This window comes from Danio aesculapii, chromosome 5 (genome assembly GCF_903798145.1).
Source record: "Danio aesculapii chromosome 5, fDanAes4.1, whole genome shotgun sequence".
Classification (NCBI taxonomy): Eukaryota; Metazoa; Chordata; class Actinopteri; order Cypriniformes; family Danionidae; genus Danio; species Danio aesculapii.
Genome location: NC_079439.1, coordinates 55793037 through 55813139, shown reverse-complemented (window position 1 = coordinate 55813139; position 20103 = coordinate 55793037). Strand labels below are relative to the sequence as shown.

General features: G+C 34.6%; 1 protein-coding gene across 1 annotated transcript in view; it reads right to left on the bottom strand.

Moving 5' to 3' along the window:
- The window catches only part of slc14a2 (solute carrier family 14 member 2), a 33059-nt gene extending 29003 nt beyond the window's left edge, over window positions 1-4056 (bottom strand). Inside the window, exons 1-6 of the mRNA XM_056457151.1 lie at window positions 3906-4056; window positions 3727-3804; window positions 3455-3617; window positions 2681-2870; window positions 2482-2610; window positions 721-913 (exon numbers count right to left, since the gene is read on the bottom strand). Coding sequence (XP_056313126.1) covers window positions 721-913; window positions 2482-2610; window positions 2681-2870; window positions 3455-3617; window positions 3727-3804; window positions 3906-3929 — 777 coding nt within the window. The 5' untranslated portion in view covers window positions 3930-4056. The remainder of the gene's footprint in view (window positions 1-720; window positions 914-2481; window positions 2611-2680; window positions 2871-3454; window positions 3618-3726; window positions 3805-3905) is intronic.
- Window positions 4057-20103: the final 16047 nt, after the last annotated feature.

Genomic DNA, 20103 nt, shown 5'->3' with positions numbered 1-20103 from the left:
ATTACATCAAATTGACATCTAACATTGGCATTTGGTGCTTTAATTATTTTAGATGTGTTTATTGACACCATTGTTAGATGTCATCTCGATGGCGTTTTGACATCAAGCTTAGATAATTGACATCAAATCCATTTACCCTTTAGAGATCAAGGTACCCGCTGTGTTTTAAATAAATAAATTATGTTATGTTATGTTATGTTATGTTATGTTATGTTATGTTATGTTATGTTATGTTATGTTATGTTTTATGTTATGTTATGTTATGTTATGTTATGTTATGTTATGGTGGCTGCATGGTTTGCATTTTTCTCTGTGTTAATGTGGGTTTCCTCCTGGTGCTCTGGTTTCCCCCACAGTCCAAAGACATGCGCAATGGGTGAATTGGATGAGCTAAATAAGGGACTAAGCCGAAGGAAGATGAAAGAATGAATGAATGTTATGTAATGTTATGTCAGGTTATACAGTATGTATGTGTAAAATTCAGATTTTCCTTCAAAGATGACATTACATTTGATCAGAAATGCTAGAAGGAATTCCTTTTTGTCAGTTTCAGATAAACCTGCTCTAAACCAGCTCTCTTTAATGTCTGTGACGTCAATCTATACATCTCCTACACAGAGCTGTCACTGAACATTCTGTCTTGTTCTGGGGGAGTGCCAATGAAACCCACATTTAAGACAGCTTTCCCTTCTTTGATGGACTCATGTTGTTAGCTTTTACCTGTGCATAATCCAGCTCAGACCATGTCAGGTTAGACATGGATGTGGTTGGCTGGATGAGAATCTGAGGGAAGTATTGATTGTAGTGTCCTGTAGCCACCATATGGAGACACACCAGTATGTTAAACGGCAGGGTGAAGACAGGCAGATCCCAGCGGCTGTTGATGGAGGCCAAGGCACTGGATACTATAGGACTAAAGAAAACCACACTGTTAGGATCCTGTAATTCAGCACATTTAAGCTGCTGGTTGTCAGTTGTCAATTGGGGGGAATTGTTAAATTCATGAATGTAAAATTTGAATGGTAATATCAAATAATAAAATGCAACCATTATTGTGAATAGCTTGTTACATGGATACTTTTTAAAGGGAGAAGCAATGCTCCCAGTGTCATGGAGGTGTGTGAAGGAGTGTGCCCTATCAAAAAGCTGGCAGATGGCTAATTTGCATACTGCTATGCCTCATTGAGAAAATGTGACTCTACCAACATTTTTTTTTACATAACTCTGTTCTCTGTTGCATAACTCTGCATAAAACTGTACAACACCAACAACTTGTATTCCTTCTTTTTCAAAATATTAATACAATGCAAATTATCAGTGAATTAAAATCGGCCTTGAACAATACTATCACAGCAAAACACTTTTACTATAGTGCATCATTTGTAAATGGATTTATTTAAGCGTATACTTATATTTAGCTTAATTTCTGACTTTTCCAATAGTCAATTTAGTCGGTAGCTCACCTTACACAGTAGCTCAGTCGTTTGATTTCTAAATTGTAATGTGTTCATGAACTAACATTGTATAAAATGTTGTCAAAATTATATCTATCTGTTTTGGAGAAAACAGAACACATTTTTCAGGTCTACTCTCTAAATATTTCACTTTGAAATGGTATCAAAATACGAAAAAAAACAGACAAAAAAAAAATCCCAATAATGTAATTATAAAATGTATGTGTCTTTAAATGAAGAAACTATACAAGTAAAACAGATCTGGCTAAATAGTTTGTTTTGATGACATATTTTGTGTGAAAAAGTAGATATTTTGTAAAATCCCAAACCAGTTGAGAACCAATGAAACTGAACTGCAAAATGTGCTCTTTATAAATGTGTACCAGTGGGACTCACCAATATTTATACAAATGCAATCTGATAAATCCGTTTGTCCCTATGTAACCCTATGCTAAAAATAAAGTCGTAAAACCTTTGAACTTTTCATTTTTTGAACATTCCGTTACCATGTGACGTGTGAACTTTAATAACTCAATCATATGACAGTGACTGACTGAAGGAACATTCCAGATGAAGAATACAAATTCTTAGCATTTCAGTTCTTCCTAGACTAGATCTCTTTAAAATCTTTCCGACATAAACTAGGCATCCTGCACTTGATAAATTTGTTACAGATAATTAAAAAATGAACATCGTATACTAAGCAACTGAAAAAAACGTTCAAGTTTCAAACAGCAATGTGAATCTTTTGCTATACTGTAGCTATAGTGATGCATCACAAATAATAAAAAAACATTTAGTAAAGAAATCTGTCAAATTGTTTGATTTTGGTCAACCAAAATGTCTGTACTCATCATAACGCTATACACTTTTCTGCCTTGAATCTGCAGAGTGGCTCTGACTTTAAGCAGCATCAACTCATCCAGTCTGCAAAACATGCAGTGCATTCCAGCTCTAAGCTTTTCCTTTCTTACAAGTTAAAATGAGTCTTGGAAGGAGCCATGAACTAACCCTTAGATAAACTCACCATGCCATTGACATGAAGATGTTGGGAAGAAGAAGCCACCAATACCAATCTCCAGCATTTGAGAAAACTGCCATCAGGAGACCAACCAAAATGCCGTTATATCCATACAGACCAGCAGCAATTGCACCTCTGAGGGAACACAACACTTAAACCTTGCTCAAACATTTAGACATTTATAATTGACCAATTGTCTTAATACCTGTTCTGACAGAGGATGAGTGCAGAAATCGTAGCAAACAAGGTACCAATAAAGCCATTAAGTGCCCACCATCTGTTTTGAAGGATCAGTCCAGCAAAGATGATCAGACCACTGAGAGGGTTGTTCACAAACATCACCTGAGCCGCTCCACGCAGCACCCAGTCCATAATTTGGAGCAAGATAAATTGCCCTGAACAGAGTAAACATGAGAAAGCACATAGTTGATACCAATATATACACATATATACACTGCAGTTTCTGTAGTATGGTCTCTAAGGGCCGAACAACACAGTAAGAGCAATTCACATCAATTCCCAATGATGTCTATGTTTTTTACTATTGTTATTCACACATCAAGAGAGTATAGTATAGTATACTATAATAGTATACAACTATTGAAGTGCTTAGAGATCCGTCTATTAGCAAAATATTTAAGCATTTAAGAGTTTTAAAAAAATCAAGATAAAAAGACTGCATAAACTTCAGTCTTAGAAAGAGTATGTTTTCAATTAGGTGTGGATCACACATTATAAAAATCACTAGAACGTTTAACATATCCGTTAGTTAAAAAGTTAAAACAGAAAGTGTAAAAGCTGCATTTTTATCTTTGAGATAAAGAAAACAGGAATGTTCAGGCTTTTCTATTGTCAATCTAAAAGTAAAGTAGACGTGCAAACACTTTTCTGCCAACTATTCCCTGCAGAATTAATGCTCTTGTTGTTTTTTTTAAGCTTGGCCCTTGACCGAGCTTCAATCTAGCTTAAATTCCTGTACCTTTCATCCATTCTCCGAACACAGCCATGTCTCCAGAAATAAATGAGACCCATTTTATGAGATTTGCTTTAAACTTCTGGCCCGAATTTATCTTCTCGAGTCCCTGCTGTTTCTTCTCATCTGTAATTTCGTGGACTGGATTTGCCATGAGTGGTTGCAGCTCCTGTAAATGTTCACAGACACAAACACTTAATATTCTTTGCAGGGATCCGTCTGTGTTCTGCCTCCTGGAATTTTTCAAAAGACAAAAAAAAAAACAGGAAAAATCTCACCTTGGTGTTTTGAGCTCTGGGATATTGTGTAGAAGTAGACTTTTTGCAGAGATGTGTGACATTCAGTGGGTCACTCTTCTATTAAAATATTGACTTTATTCAATTTAATTCAGCAAGTTTTGAGACTATCATAACCAATTGACATAAAATTCTGAGAGAGAGAAAAGGAGTGGATCTACCTTCGTCAGATGTGTTCCAGGCATATATGAGGCCAGTTAAAGAAAGAATCAATGAAGTCCATGAAGCCACAGATCTGATGGTTTTATAGTGCCGGTCTGCTTGTGTTGCTCCACCTCCATTCATGCAGTTCAAATCTTACTTTGCATTCCTCTGACTTAGTTTGGTCCTTTTCTAAGTTGCTTGAGCAGGTTTCTGCTAATCATTTTGCTTTTTCACTATAATAAGCTGTTAAAAAGCATAAAAAATGAGAAGGATTTGGTCTGATCTACGGTTTCTGAAACTTTAAGTAACTGAATAACTATAACACGTTCTTCTCAAAATTGAAAAGCAGATCACATACAATGCGTATGGATTAGCATATTAGTTCTTGAATTAGTAGTGATTCATTTGAGTTGGAAAAAACAAAAGGGCCTCTGTTCTACGAATGCATTTGTAAGACAAAACTGTCAAACAGGAGACCTGTTGCTCAGTTATATTTATATTTGAGGTATATTTAAATGTTCTGGAAGAATATTTTTATGTTTTGAAAGTCTTTTATGTTCATCAAGGGTAACAGACGGTCAAACAGAAGGTTGTGCAAGTTACTGTAATTTAAAAGAATTGTTGCTTTGTTTAAATAAATTTCAAAGTTTTACGGTGTCATTTATTATGGTTAAGTTGATTTAAGGATATTTAATTTAGTCTTCAATGTCAAAGGACTTTAGTGATTGAATTAATTTGCTGGTTTGATGCTCAAAAATTAGTTGTGAAAATTATGTCAATAACAGATTTGGAATTTTTATTTATTTTTTGATTTTTAGAAAAGAGAAAGTTGTTATTCATGCACTCAAAAAAATAATCACAATGAAATTTATCAGTAACTGTTATATTTTACATTTTATTTGTCAGGTTTTTAATGTATGTTGACAAATTCCTTAATCAATCTAAATCTGTTAAAATCAAATACTATAAAATTCAATCTGTTAAAAGATATAAATATTGTATAAATACATAAAAATAAATTAATAATTAAATTACTTAATATTCGAGGGCTAAAATGAAGCAGCTCCACACAATAAATTAATGAATACATAGCATTTAAATCATATTTGATTTATTATTATTATCATTATTATATAACGACGCAGTGGCGAAGTAGGTAGTGCTACCGCCTCACAGCAAGAAAGTCGCTGGTTCGGGCCTCAGCTGGGTCAGTTGGCGTTTCTGTGTGAAGTTTGCAGGATCTCCCTGCATTCGTGTGGGTTTCCTCCGAGTGCTCTGGTTTCCCCCACAGTCCAAAGACATGCTGTACAGGTGAATTGCGAAGGCTAAATTGTCCATAGTGTATGAGTGTGAGTGAGTGTGTATGGATGTTTCCCAGAGATAGGTTGTGGCTAGAAGGGCATCTGCTGCGTAAAACATGTGCCGAATAAGTTGGTGGTTCATTCCACTGTGACGACCCCGGAATAACAAAGGAACTAAGCCGAAAAGAAATTGAATGAATGAATTATTATATAAATATTGTTTTTTGTTTGTTTAATTTATGTTTAACTAACAAATATCAATCACATAAAATGTAATAATTCAGTCATGTTAAAAGTATGTGATACAACTTGTGATACTTGAATAATAAAACTGTTGTGCTGCAACATTTTTGTGGATATTTTGCCAAGTCATTAATAAAAAAGAAAGTATGGATATTTTAAAGATCTGTATTTATGATTATGCATATTTGCTGAAAAAAAAGTATTTACTTTAAATAAAATAAATTACCGACCTGAACTTTTTGGTGGTCCTGACTCTAAGTGTTATACCTCTACAACATGTCAGACACTTCTATCATCCATGTTTCAGTGATGGGATCAGTGGTGAGTGAATATTCATCATTTCTAATATTCAACTCTGGAATGTCAAAGCACATTAACTCAAACAATAGACGGATTTCTTGAAATGGCTTTGATGAAAGGTGTGGCGGTTAACACCACTCACTGCTGTTGTATTTAACATAAGCTAAAGCTAAACAAAACAAACAACTTGTAGAGTATTTGTTCTCTCATCAAACAGTATATATGTCATTAAATTAAATTTCAGCTAGTTAACTTTAAAGCAGTGTCTGTCAGGACAACAAGCCTTTTTTAATCTGAATTATAAGAAGTTTAGTTAGGAAGCACACATTTTTTACATTATAATATGCCTATACTAACAATGATTGACTCTTTTCAATGATATACTTCATTCAGAACATATCCTTAAAATCATGAATCTGTCTGCCTGTAAAACTGGATGAAAAATTCTTTAATGGCTTATAATATACTCTTTAAAACAAGAAAAACAATGCTGAATAGATTTAAACAACCACTGCAGGAAATGCAAATATCTGTATGTGACAAAACAGTAAAAATATACATAAGAAAAAGGGATCTACCTGGTTTCTTTACAGCGGTGATGTGACAGATTAAACTGACTTTGCAATGGCAATGCTTAGTCAACACGTGATAAGACTTTCTATTTTTGTCTGGATGTGGCATGATATCCTAGTGGGTCAAACTCTAAACAAGGTTTGTTTTAATGTAACCTCAAGCTCTAAACATTTCTATTGATCACAGAACAGAGAAGACCTCTCTCTCCTTTAATCAAATTTTAGACTTATTAAGTGTATTGGTATACACTGATATAAATGTCTCCAACAAATACAATGTGTTCTCTGAACTTAACTTGGTTACCATTGTGCTGTTTTTTTTTTTTTTACAAAATTAAATTAACAATAAATACAAGTGAAGTATAGGGCAACTGGTTAATATGTTATTGCACTATAAAATATCTGTTCAAAAGTAGTTTATTATTTAATTTAATCATTTATTCCAGTGTTTTTAAAGTTGAATTTTCAGCTTCATTACTCCAGTCTTCAGAGTCACTTGTTCTTTCAGAAATCACTCTAACATTAATTATTATTGTTATTAATATTATTATTATTAATGGTAATGGTAATAAAAGCAATAACGACTGGAGTAATATTTTCATTTGAAACTACACACAATAAGAAAGCAGTTATTTAAAACTTTAATAAATATTTGAAAAAATTATTTATGTTTTTACGTTTATTAAATTTATATATATTTATGCAGGGAGAACATGCAAACTCCACACAAAAACGCCAACTGACCCAGCCGAGGCTCGAACCAGTGACCTTCTTGCTGTGAGGCGACAGCACTGCCTACTGCTCTGCCCCTATATATACAGTTGAAGTCAGAATTATTAGCCCCCTTTGAATTTTTTTTATTATTATTTTTTTTTTATATTTCCTAAATGATGTTTAACAGAGCAAGACATTTTCACAGTATGTCTGATAATATTATTTCTTCTGGAGAAAGTCTTAGTTGTTTTATTTCGGCAAGAATAAAAGCAGTTTTAAATTTTTTATGACCCATTTTAAGGTCAAAAGTATTAGCCCCTTTAAGCTAACTTTTTTTTGATAATCTACAGAACAAACTACTGTTATACAATAACGCCTAATTACCCTAACCTGCCTAGTTAACCTAATTAACCTAGTTAAGCCTTTAAGTGTGGTAAAATATAATTTACTGTCATAACGGCAAAGATAAAATAAATCAGTTAGATTAGACAAGTTATTAAAACTAATATGTTTAGAAATGTGTTGAAAAAATCTGCTCTCCGTAATATATATATATATATATATATTATATATATATATATATATATATATATATATATATATACACGTGTGTGTGGTGTGGTGTGTGTGTGTGTGGTGTGTGTGTGTGTGTGTGGGAGAAAGGGGATATGTTTTTTTCTTCCTGTGTTTAATTCAATAGACTGCATATCACACTGCTATAATAAACATGATACAAATTTTGATTTCGAGGAGTCTATTTTTTTAAATCATAATATTCTCTGCATCCTGATCAAGGACATTTTTGACTAAATAAACATTGTTCTTTTTTTTTAGCAAATTAGCAAACATTCATCCACATCAGTTAAAAAGCACCAGGTTACCTTCGATCCATCCAAGCTTGTATGGGAAACTGGAACTTATTTCTGGACAATTCAATGTTTTTAAATTAATCAAGTTGGTGCTTTGTTTCTGAATAAATAAATAAAATGGTAACAGTTTATTTTGATAGTCCATTTGAATATTAGTAGACTGTCTGCTTAATATCTGTTGATACTGCTCCTTCAACAGACATGTAACTGACTATAAGAAACTTTGCAAGTACATGTCAACTTACACTAACCCTAACCTCAATTTAACAATCTACTTAAAATCTAATGAGAATTAGTTGGCATGTAGATGCAATGTAAGTAAAATTCAACAAACGGACCATCAAAATAAAGTGAGACAAATAAAATAAATCTCTTTTGAATGAATTGGTTGAATGGGTGAATGTGTGATTCACTTATGTGACTTTGCTTCCTCCTACAGGCTGGTTGAAGGTTTTTTGTGTCTTTGCATATTTTTGTTAAATGGTGATTCATTCCTGAACGATAACTTCCTGAACAAATAGCATGATCTAGTAATTCAAAGTGCATTTAAGACAGACACTCACAAAATCTGTAAATGAATCTGTTCGTTTAGAAAGTGGGACTCTGCTGCCACCTATAGTTTTAGTTTCATATATATATATATATATATATATATATATATATATATATATATATAGTATATTATATATTATATATATATATATATATATATATATGAAACTATTCACATATACACAAATATTGTACAAAAATTAATATCAAAAAAAGAAACTAAAACTATACCCCAGCTGTTATAGTATGAATGCTTTTGTGGCATTACTGAACAGTCTGTGTAAATACAACTAAATTCCATTTCACTTAACTTTTGAATTTTATATGATGAGTATTAATCCTTATTGTGTTAATTTAATACATTTTTGTTAATGTAAGACTACTTAAAGTCTATTCAATGGGAAAATAGTCACTTAATAGAACATTTTAGCAAAGATTTGTGATTTTTGATGTTATAGAAATTGCCATTCAGTTTTGACTTTGTTTTTCTTTGTTTTAATCTTAACATACAACAAGCATTCAAGGTTACGCAGTTAAGAGTTGTTTCTCTTTAAAGTGTTTATGAAATAACTTTAATCAAAATGCCTTAAAATGATGAACTGCCATTCATAAAAAAAAAATCATATACCATTCTGCTTCATGTAACTGGACATGCTTTACTGTGGCTTGTGCATTCTATCTACTTATGAACTATGATTTCAGTAAAAAAAAAAAAACATACATACACACATACTGTACTGAAATAGTAGAAAGAAATTTGTCCATTCAAATCAGGCCTTAACATTTGTTTACATCTTTAAATAATTATTTCGTTTTGTTTTCTGTTATGTTCCCTGTTATTGGAACTCAACAGTGACAATGGTTTAAAAATAAATGGCCACAAACAAATTACTCTCATAATGAGAGATCTTCAGGTGCCCTGGGCAATGTTCTCTCCCTCTTAGAGATGAATCACAGCTGTAATAACATCCACTGCAATTATTGTTGTTTCTTGTACCAGGGAAATGAAGATTGTAAGTATCTTTAAAAAAAATGCAGGTACACTCCACATTCAAGGCTTCGGGACATTTTATTGCTAAATATTTGGTCGAAATAATGGCAAAGATCTCTCGTTTTATTTATTTATTTATTTATTTATTAATAAACCCAGCTCCACCTTCAGGCAGAACACATTAATGACCATTTAGAAGGACACTGCAACCCACTGACCACCAGAGGACAGAAAAGTTACACTTAAAATGTGACGATCACGCTTCCTAAGTATAGTATGCTGCAAAAATAAAAACACAAAATACTTCTAAAGCAATTCTCATTTAATTACCGTTCTTTTAAAGAAATTTCTGAATAATTAAGAGTTTGCTTATCTTTCTTTCAAACCGCATGGTTAATGCATTGCTTGAATTTAAGCCAAAAGTTAAGCAAGAGACTTATTAACAACTATCTATACAGTGTTACATGTGTACTGTAGTCAGACCTTGCTGTTGCAGAAAAAAAGCACCATAAGGCCATTCATTGCTACATCTGTGTATTATTTAATAGAACTAAGTCAATTGAAATTGATACATGATGACACTCAAGAACAGGAATGCAAGGTTTTTATTTTTTTGAAAGAGTTTTGGCAGGCAACTTGATGAGATTTCCATATGGACATCCAGTTTTGTGAGCAATGCAGTGTTGTGTCCAGACAATTATGCAAACAATGGGAGATTGTGTCTAATTGATAACTATTTAGCTCTGCTCGACATTTTATATTATCATGCGCTGGATTTCAACCAATCAAATCTTCCTCATGTCTGACTCATGCTGAAATCAATTAATTGAAGAAAATGCGAGTTTGTGTGGTGTGTGTGTGTGTGTGGTGTGTGTGTGTTGTGTGTGTGCGTGCGTGCGTGCGTGCGTGGTGTGTGTGTGTGTGTGTGTGTGTGTGTGTGTGTGCGTGTGTGTGTGCGTGTGTGTGTGTGTGTGTGTGTGTGAGTATAAAATCATCACGGTTAACTGAATTGAAAAACATGTGTGAGGTAAGCTGCTCTGCCTAATTTCTAACAGGCAATTTCATTAAATGAAGGAAAACATGCTTCTTCCTAATAATGTGGCTTATAATGCTATAGCGAATTTTGCCAACTGTTTTAAAATAACCAATATTATTTGGAGTAGGAAATGAGGTTATAAATTCTGCAGCTTTTTGTCATGTCGGCAAAATGGAGCTGCACATCAAATACAAGATCTTCTAGTGTGAGTGCCAAAACACTACATTACAGACAGTCAGACACACCTGCACAAACACTTATATATTTGCCTAAAAGCAGTAGTTGAGCTCCAGGGAGGCCTACCAGAGAATGAATACTCCTGACTGGCTTTATTTTAGGGCAAATATCTGCCTTGGTGCCGTTGCAATTGAAATCAGAAGTACAGTAGAGCAACAATTTCACCTTTATAGTTGCTTGAAGGAACTAGTCACTTGAAGGCTGTTTACACTAAGAATAGAGAAATATTGAAGCATTCACCCAGCAAAAATTACTGTTTTGTTTATTATAATCACATTGTTTAGATTTGTTTACATGCTTGAGCAACACCAAAAAAGAAACACCAATGAAATTGCAATACTCAGGACTCGACATGATAGTAAGTGCAGACATGAATTGTTATGTTTGCCTCTTAAAATGGCTGTGCCTTAATATTCAGTATGGAAGATAAACAGGGTCAAAAGTATTTAATTGAAATTTAAAAAGTTGATTGGTTCATTCATTCCACAAGTTGATCATCAACCACAGAACAACCACCTGAGGAAACCCATGCGAACGCATGGAGAACATGCAAACTCTACACAGAAACGCCAACTGACCCAGTCGGGGATTGAACCAGCAACCTTCTTGCTGTGAGGCGATTATGCTACCCACTGCTCCACCCTATATATGATTCTATGGCCATTGTATAAAAGATGAAACAGTTGATGCAGAATAGTGTGTGAACTACTTGACTGTGCATCTAAAAAAGTAGTTATACTTGTGTTTAAAGGTTTCTATATGACTGGAATGGTTGAATGTGGCATATACATACAAATCTATGGTTTCAACATATCAACATGCAACATACACAACATACATATGCATGCAACAGCTAATAAATTTGGGGTACATGTCACTATATTTGCAAATGTGATGGAATTGTAGGCTGTATTGGCATATATGCACACAAAATCTAACCATATTAATTTGTAAAGTACATTATTATGATATACTGACAAGTCTACACATACTGTAAAAAGCTTTCAGTATCACTGCATTAAGGATATAATAATGCAATAAGGTTTTATAGCACCATAAATACAGAAAAAAGATTCAAAAACATATTTTAAAAGCATAGTGTAAACGAATTCACATGTAAAGTATGTACATTTGGTTTGAAACATGTTAGCATTAAAAAGTTTTGCAACAAGTGTTATGCATATAACCAACGAAGCACTGCCATGAATAGTGTTGCATTTTTTTCAGTACATACACTCTCCTGCAGCTTTATGAAATAGTAAAGCACACACCAAATGCACACTTTAGAATCTCACCAGAAGTAGTAAATCTTCCAGGTACTTCTCACTTACTGCTTTATAAATATTATGAAATCAGACAAACTCCTTGGATGACATTACATTTCACAGAATATATATTTGACATATTTGGATAAAGGAAATGGTTTAAAACAATTATCATCTGACAAATAAAATTGTTTTAAAAATGATTTGAGCTACATACAGTAGTCAACATTTAAAGTGGATCAAAATATTTAATTAAAGTTCTCATAAAACTACTGAACAACATCTATTCTTGTCTGGACAATTTTGAAAACGTTTTGATTCTTTAAAAATGTTGACTACTGTAGTTTCTTCTGTTGTTGTTTTGGTGTGCTGTTCTTTTAAAGTGTTTGTTTAATGCTATTTTGTGCATTCACAGTTATTTACACTGTTAAAAGAGTTGGACTGTCATTGTCAAGCATGGGTCAAGTTTCAAAACATGATTTGGATGTAACAGAGTGTTTCTTTTTCCGAAAATTGCACTCCTGTGTGAGAGTAAAGGGTTGGTCTTTTTTAGCCATAGCTAAATTAACTCTTCGCATGTAAGTTTTTGAAAATTATAACTGCCGCCCCTACCACCCTGCATTATTTAGAATGCCTTTTATATTTTCGTGGTGACACACATTTAGTTTAATGACATGACATGCCGCAGCCCCTATGCACTGCAGAGATTAGAGCTGCTGAATTCTTCAACCCAGGCTCATTCCGAAAACGTACCTCTATATACATTTCTGGAGACCCCGAAATACATTTTTGTTTTTTGCGAATCCACGAGATGCTGCTGTGTACGCTTTTTGAGATCTTAAATTTCTCTCACCAGTGCCATTCTCGCCTGCTTTACTCATGTAAATCCACCAGAGGCCACTGTAGACTGACTGTTTGACTGACTGAATGACTGACTGACTGACTGACTGACTGACCGACCAATTGACTGACCCACCCTCATCCTTCCCTAAACCCAACCAATTTTATTGATTGACCCGCCCACCCACTTCCCTAAACCTAACCAACAATTTTCAAAAGCAATCCAGAAAAAGAAAAGCCCTCGTCTGATTTTTACCACATTTTCAGATTTTACCACATTCTCACCCTGTTATTTACTTGTTATTTTATTTTTGGATTCTGTTTTTGTCTTACCTGCTTTCTGGTACCGTTCTTCACTGGACTCGAACCCCGTCGTCATGGTCAACTCCTCTCTGTGTCTCAAGTTCGCCGACGTACATGGCAAGCAAACTGGACAAACTGGTTACAGCGGGAAAGCTGTTTATACAGAGGTAAGCCGTCAGTTGGTAAGCGTTAAAAGGAATGCCGTCATACCGCCCCGTAGCATTCGTTGAAAGAATTACATGCAGCCAAACGTACCTCTGGCTACATAATTGGCGGTCTCCAGAAATGTATATAGGACTACGTTTTATGAATGACCCTATGTTGGGATTTTTACAACACATCTGTTCATCAGCTTTTTCTAAACTGCATGAAAGTAAGTTTCATTTTGCAAAGCACATTAATTTTGTTTTGCTAGTAAATCTTTATTAAAATGCACCCCAAACAAACATTATTTGATCGAAAGTACTGGTACGTTTTTATCTTTGACAAGGTCTGTGCTTGTCTTTCTCAGTCTGGTTTAGCACCAGCCATTGTGGGTAGTCAGATTTGAATTTAGCAGCTGATCATTTATCACCAGTGTGATCAAGACTGATCAAACTGATTATGTATGCGTGATTGTGATTGTATGCATCAAATGTGATTGTATGTGAAAGATATTCCCCTGGTTTATTTAGTGATATCAAAGGACATAGACAGTTACTAAATGAAAGGTTCCACATGGTTTACTCCGTAGATCCGCCAACAGTACACCTTCAGGTTCACCTTCTTTCCCTTTAAAAAAAAGACCTGAGGGAGAAATTCTGATGGAGCATTATGTTCTCATTTTGTTTTATTATAATAGAACCTGGTCAAATGTACCTTGTAAAAACAAGTCAGTTTCATGTAAACTGATTCCTGAACTATAAAACGCATCTATCAGAAGTCCTCAATGAGAGCTAAATCATTGAGATTTAGGGATAGGAAATACCTGAAAGTGAGACTAAAGTTCTTTAAGGTCAAGTCTCAAAGACTACATAAACCACAGGAAGCAGTTCACAAATCCCTTTAATTCATGCTGTGGTCCTGAAACTATCATTGTTGGACCTGTCAAATCATTAGTCTGTGCGAGGGTGAGTGAGACGACAACTACTCTCTCTCTCTTTCTCCAATCTACAATATTGTCCCTAAATTCCATATACATTAGGCTGGCTATATATGGCCAACTACCTTACTCACACTAGGATGCAGACAGCCAAAGGAGCAGAAGTGGTTTCCAGATGTTGACACAGACAGACAGTAATTGGAGTATGTGATGGCTTCCAGCTGCCATGGAACACGGCCAGTGGAATTCTCCAAAGGGAGTGAATGTTCTGTGCCATAACTCACACAGCAAGGGTTTACAATAATATATATAACATACTTTGCCATCTTGTGGGGAAGAAATGACATAGTGATTGCATTATTTTTGTTTCGTTTCATTTATTTCAGGAGAGATATGCAGACGAGAGGTGATAGTGCTGACCACAACAGCATCTACAGTATTTCAATAACATTCCTCTGTCCAAATATTATCACATTTAGGACAGCACTAATACTCACTTTTTAGACAATCTTTACTTTTTACTTTAGTTTTTACTCCTATCATAAGTTTCAGCATGTTATCGTAGAACTATTTTACAGCCCACATTTTTTTTGGCAGGTCACTTTTATTTAAAGCAACTAACATACTGTAGCATTTCACACTACAAATTTGACCAGTTGGTGCATTCCATTGTCATTGCCACTCTCGTCTGTTTATATGATATTATACGCAATGCAAAAGCATATTACTGGTTGATTCTTTATGATATTTTACATTTAAATATAATATTCAAAGAGAAGGACACTGGGCTCAGTGGTTAGAACTGTCTCCTCACAGCAAGAAGGTCGCAGGTTCGAGTTGGCATTTCTGTGTAGGGTTTGCATGTTTCCCCATGCTGGCGTGGGTTTCCTCTGGGTGCTCTGGTTTCCCCCGCCATTCAAGGACATGTGCTCTAGGTGAATTGAATTAACTAGATTGGCTGTAGTGTATGAATGCGTGTGCAATGTGAGAGTGTACGGGTGTTTCCCAGTAATGCGATGCAGCTGGAAGGGCAAGCGCCGCGTAAAACATATGCTGAGAATAATTGACGGTTCATTTGCTGTGGTGATCTCTTAGTCTTAGCCAAAGAAAAATGAATGAATGAATAATATTCAAAGACATGTAAACAATTTTTTTTTAAAACATTCAAAATTCAAAGATGTGAGTTTTAATGACAGAAAGAACTACAATCTCATGAAGTACTACAGATGTCCAAAAAAAAATGACTGATTAAAATGAATTAAAAAATAATAAACTAAAAATCATGTAAAGTTGTTGCTGTATTTTGAGAGTATAAATATATTTTAATAAATAATATAATGAAATATGCATTTATAAGTAAATAATTAGGTATTTTGAGAATATAGGGAGATGTTATTTGCATCATTGCTGTGCTACTTGTGAGTAGGTGCTTGCTGTGATTTTCTGATTGGTGAAAATTTTTGTACAGCATCATGGGTGACAAATTTACTATTAAATCATTGTTTAAAAAAAATAAGCAAAATTAATTAGAAAAAAAATGATTAAACAAAAACATATACAACTGATTTACATCCTGGTCTGTCTTTAATGGCTTATTAGTTTAACGGATTTATTATATGAATACATTTTCATTTCCACAAGCCTGCTGCACGCTATAGTACAGCTGTTCATGTTATATCATTCATTATCTGATAATGTTTCATTAATGCAATCCTTTAAACTATATCTTTAATATTGTAGTTTTTGTGTTGGTCTGAAAGAGTCATAAATGTTGAACTGCAACACAGATTTTCTCCACATGCTACATTGAAAGATTAATGTATAATTAAATGTTTTAAGTCCATTTTGTTTTTAGGAGAAACACATATTGATGTTCTCTCCACACTTCACTGTCTTATAGCATGACATCTCTGAAAACACATCTGCTGTTTGCTTGTCAACTGACTATAAGAGACTATTTGTTTAAAATCCCTCAACAGTCATTATGCCGACAATATTCCTTTTCAGAATTTACTGATGTACAAAAGAACAACAACAAAATGTATGACAGCTGACGCAATAGGTTGCTTTTACATTGTTCATTTTAACACTGCGACATTGTGACAATTGTCTTTAAAGCTTCAACATCCCAGTAAATATCTATATCTAACCAAAGACATGTCACTTGTATAGTTTTGAATAGGGAAAATTGTAACGGTCAATATGGCAAATGAAGCCTGACCTACCAGTATAGGAGCCAATCATCGATCAATATTGACTGACCTAAGCTCTGACCAGACATGTGCTTTTACAACAGTTTTTGTGGTCAACAAACACACTGGAATCTCAGCGAATACTTGCTCCGCAGACATAAGAAATATATCCAGGTAAAGCTTGAAATCTGTACTTTTATGAAGCAACTATACTGTAAAGTATTATTGGTTTTATATACTACAAAAAACAATAAAGTTTTTTTTTGTAGTCTGTATGAAATGAACGCGAGGTACAGTCCGTCCTGTCAAACAGACATCACATAACAGCAACTACTCAAACACCCACAAACTTATAAACAAAGAGTTGCATCGTTTCTGGAGGTGATTTGCTATCAAGACTAAGTTGTGAATTACTTCTGAAGATCAGTAATTAAACGAAGTAGAAGATTCTGAGGATGATAATGTGTAACTAACACAGCAGTACAATAGGTTTAATTTTATTGCTGATTCGTAATGATAGTAATCGTAGCTTGGCAAACAATTTTGAAAATTTTATGTAAGAGACGTTCCAAAGATAGCCGCCAAGTGAGCCTCTGTAAGATCAGATGGGTTGCAAACCTTACCTGACATGAATTTACAAAGCAACCAGATCGCATAAAATACTAGTAATAATTATAATTCGTCATATTTATTTGTAAGGAACACAAAATACATTTTAGAAGAAGTTGAATTCATTTACCGTCAAGTTTAGGATGAGAAAAAGATTCAAATTTAGATTTAAAGGATGGGTAAAATATTCTAAACACATTTTTACACTTTAATTGATTAAAAGTTCAAAATATTTTCTTTTGAGGACATCAGTTGAATAGAATATATGGCCAGAGTAATTAGCGGTTCATTCCACTGTGGTGAACCCTGATAAATCAGGGATTATGCTGAAGGAAAATTGACAAATTAATATTTTCTTATGCGTTAAATGCTTCACATATTATATAGATGTTCAATGAAAGCAGCATTGCTAAATGTCATTTGACTCACTGTCTCATGCGATTCTACAATGAATAAACACTTATGAGACCACTACACCTTCTAATCTGACCTGCTTGACATGGCCTTCACAATTAATGCCTTGCCTTGATTAATCACAAAAATCAGCGTTGTCTCGTCACACTGGCAGTTTGAGGGGCAAATGGTTAGAAACCCTTAACATTGACATAGAGCAGATGTTGGCAACTTCCCCAGTTTTTACTCTAAATGAAATGGCGGCAAACAGCCAACAACCTGAGCTGCTTTCACTATGAAATTATATGTTTACAATAAACGTGCTATTGCTGGGGCACAGGAGTGCAGTTTCTCAAGGAGTGGGAAAATGAAACCAGCTGTGAACAGTCAGGTAGAGTTTGGGTATGAATAAAAAACAATTCTGAGGCTCTGATGGGTGGACAGAAGACTTTGTATCAGACAGGTTTAAGGGTTCAGGTTACATGTTTATTTGTTTTTTCCTTTTTTAGTTCCTCATGTTTCTTAAGCACTTTTATTGCATTTTCAAAGGATATTTTAGGTTCAAAACAAATTAAGCTCAAATGAGCTCAAAAATATTTTAGTGCATCCTTTGCTTGAAAAAAAAATGAAGGTGAATGAACTTTGGAATATTAAAAAAACAAAACAAAATGTGAAGCTTTTTATATATTAATTTTCCTTCGGCTTAGTCCTTTCACTCATCAGGGTTACCGCAGTGGAATGAACCTCAAACTTATCCAGCACATGTTTACGCAGCGGATGCCCTTCCAGCTGCAACCCATCTCTGGGAACCATCCATACACACTCATTCACACTCACACACTATGGAAAATTTAACCTACCCAATTCACCTGTACCGCATGTCTTTGGACTGTGGGGGAACCGGAGCACCCCGAGGAAACCCACGTAAACGCAGGGTAGAACATGCAAACTCCACACAGAAACGGCAATTGACCGAGCCGAGGCTCGAACCAGCGACCTTCTTGCTGTAAGGGGACAGCACTACCTACTGTGCCACTGCATCACTTTATATTTATATATTTATATAGCAATTTCAGTCATATATTGTGCATTATGTATTGTTATTGGTTAATAAATTACTTTTATATGAAAAATAGTAAGTAAAATAATTACAGCAAAAATGTGAAGATGTGAACATCATTATACATTATTGTTGTGCATTATTTATTGTTCAAATTCAGCATGTAAATGGTTAACAAAAATATATAAATAAATATTTTTCTCTTAGTAAAATATATATTTATATTTGTTATTTTGTTTAAAGAATGTTTTAATAAATAAATAGTATAGAATTAGTTTTTTAATTCAGGGTTAAATGGGGCCAATTTTGTCGACATTAGTTTGTCGACTTAATAGTACATTTTAAACAACAACGACAACAACAACAACATTAATAAACTTTGAGCTGCAACGTAAAAAAATAGTTTGGGCTAATGTGCGGTTTTGAGAGGGATCTGGATGCAGACTTGGTGCAGTGCAATCTGAGCTGCATCCAATGCTTTTTAATACACTCACCTAAACCCACCCCTTTCCCTACCCGTCACAGTGACGTCACTCATTCCATTAAGGGCGTACTCACACTGCACGCTTGTCCCTCCTCTTGTCTCCCCCGACAGCCCGCACTCACATTACATACAGGCCTGGGCATGCTTACGTTATCGATGATGCGCTGTTCAGGAAGCGCTCTCGCTCAGCACAGTGGAGATTTCTTTAGTTATATTGTTTTAGTGGTTTGATATGCAGCCTTCTGTAACGGTGGTGTGGGAACAGTGATCTTCCCCCCAAAAAATAGCAAAAATTATCACTCGTTTTTCAAACTATTAATCTTGGGCGCCAGACAGAATATCTGTCAAGATACCTGTTAAAGAAAATATAGCACGGCTAGCTCAACCAGTTACAATTATTAAACAAAATAATAAACAATGAAAACCAGAACAAACCCAGACAATTGCTGCATTTGTCTAAATAAAGTCTTTATTCATCAAAAATAAAAATACTTTACATTTTACACACACAACAAAAGGAAAAAAATGCATATGATTTTCAGGCCAGCGGATTCGTGCCAGAATTTGAAAACTGAGGGAAATAATAATAATAGTAGTAGCAAGGGGAGAAAACAAAACAAGAAAAAATAAAATGCGAATTTGGGCAAAGAAAACAAAATAAAAACTTTTGCTTCTTACCCACAGAGCGGAGGAGACAAGGCAAAGGAGAGGGGAATGTCGAATGTGGATGTGTGGACGCGAAGGATGAGTGCGTCGATGAACCCAGCCGATGAGTAGCAGCCATGGGTGCCTAGCAGATAAATTGGTAAGTTTATTTTATTCAGGACACAGTGCACTTCAGTAACAAGACAGCAGCCTTTGTTCTGTTGATTCGTTACGTACTTTCGCTTTTATTTTATTTTCTCACAGCCAGTTGTTAAGTTTAGTCTTCCCGTCTTGACCCGGTTTCTCTACTGGTTCCATCGCACTGCAACAGTTCAGCCAACTTCACTTTCTTCCGCACACCACATAATGCCCCTCTTCAACTCTCCTCCTCTTCCTTTATACTCTCATCCATTTCCTTTTTGCTGTCCCATGGGTGGAGACCAATTAAACAATTTTGACTGTCGTCACACTTCCCAAATTGTCTTTCGGAGGTGAAATAAGCCATTTGGAATTTTGCATAATAACAGA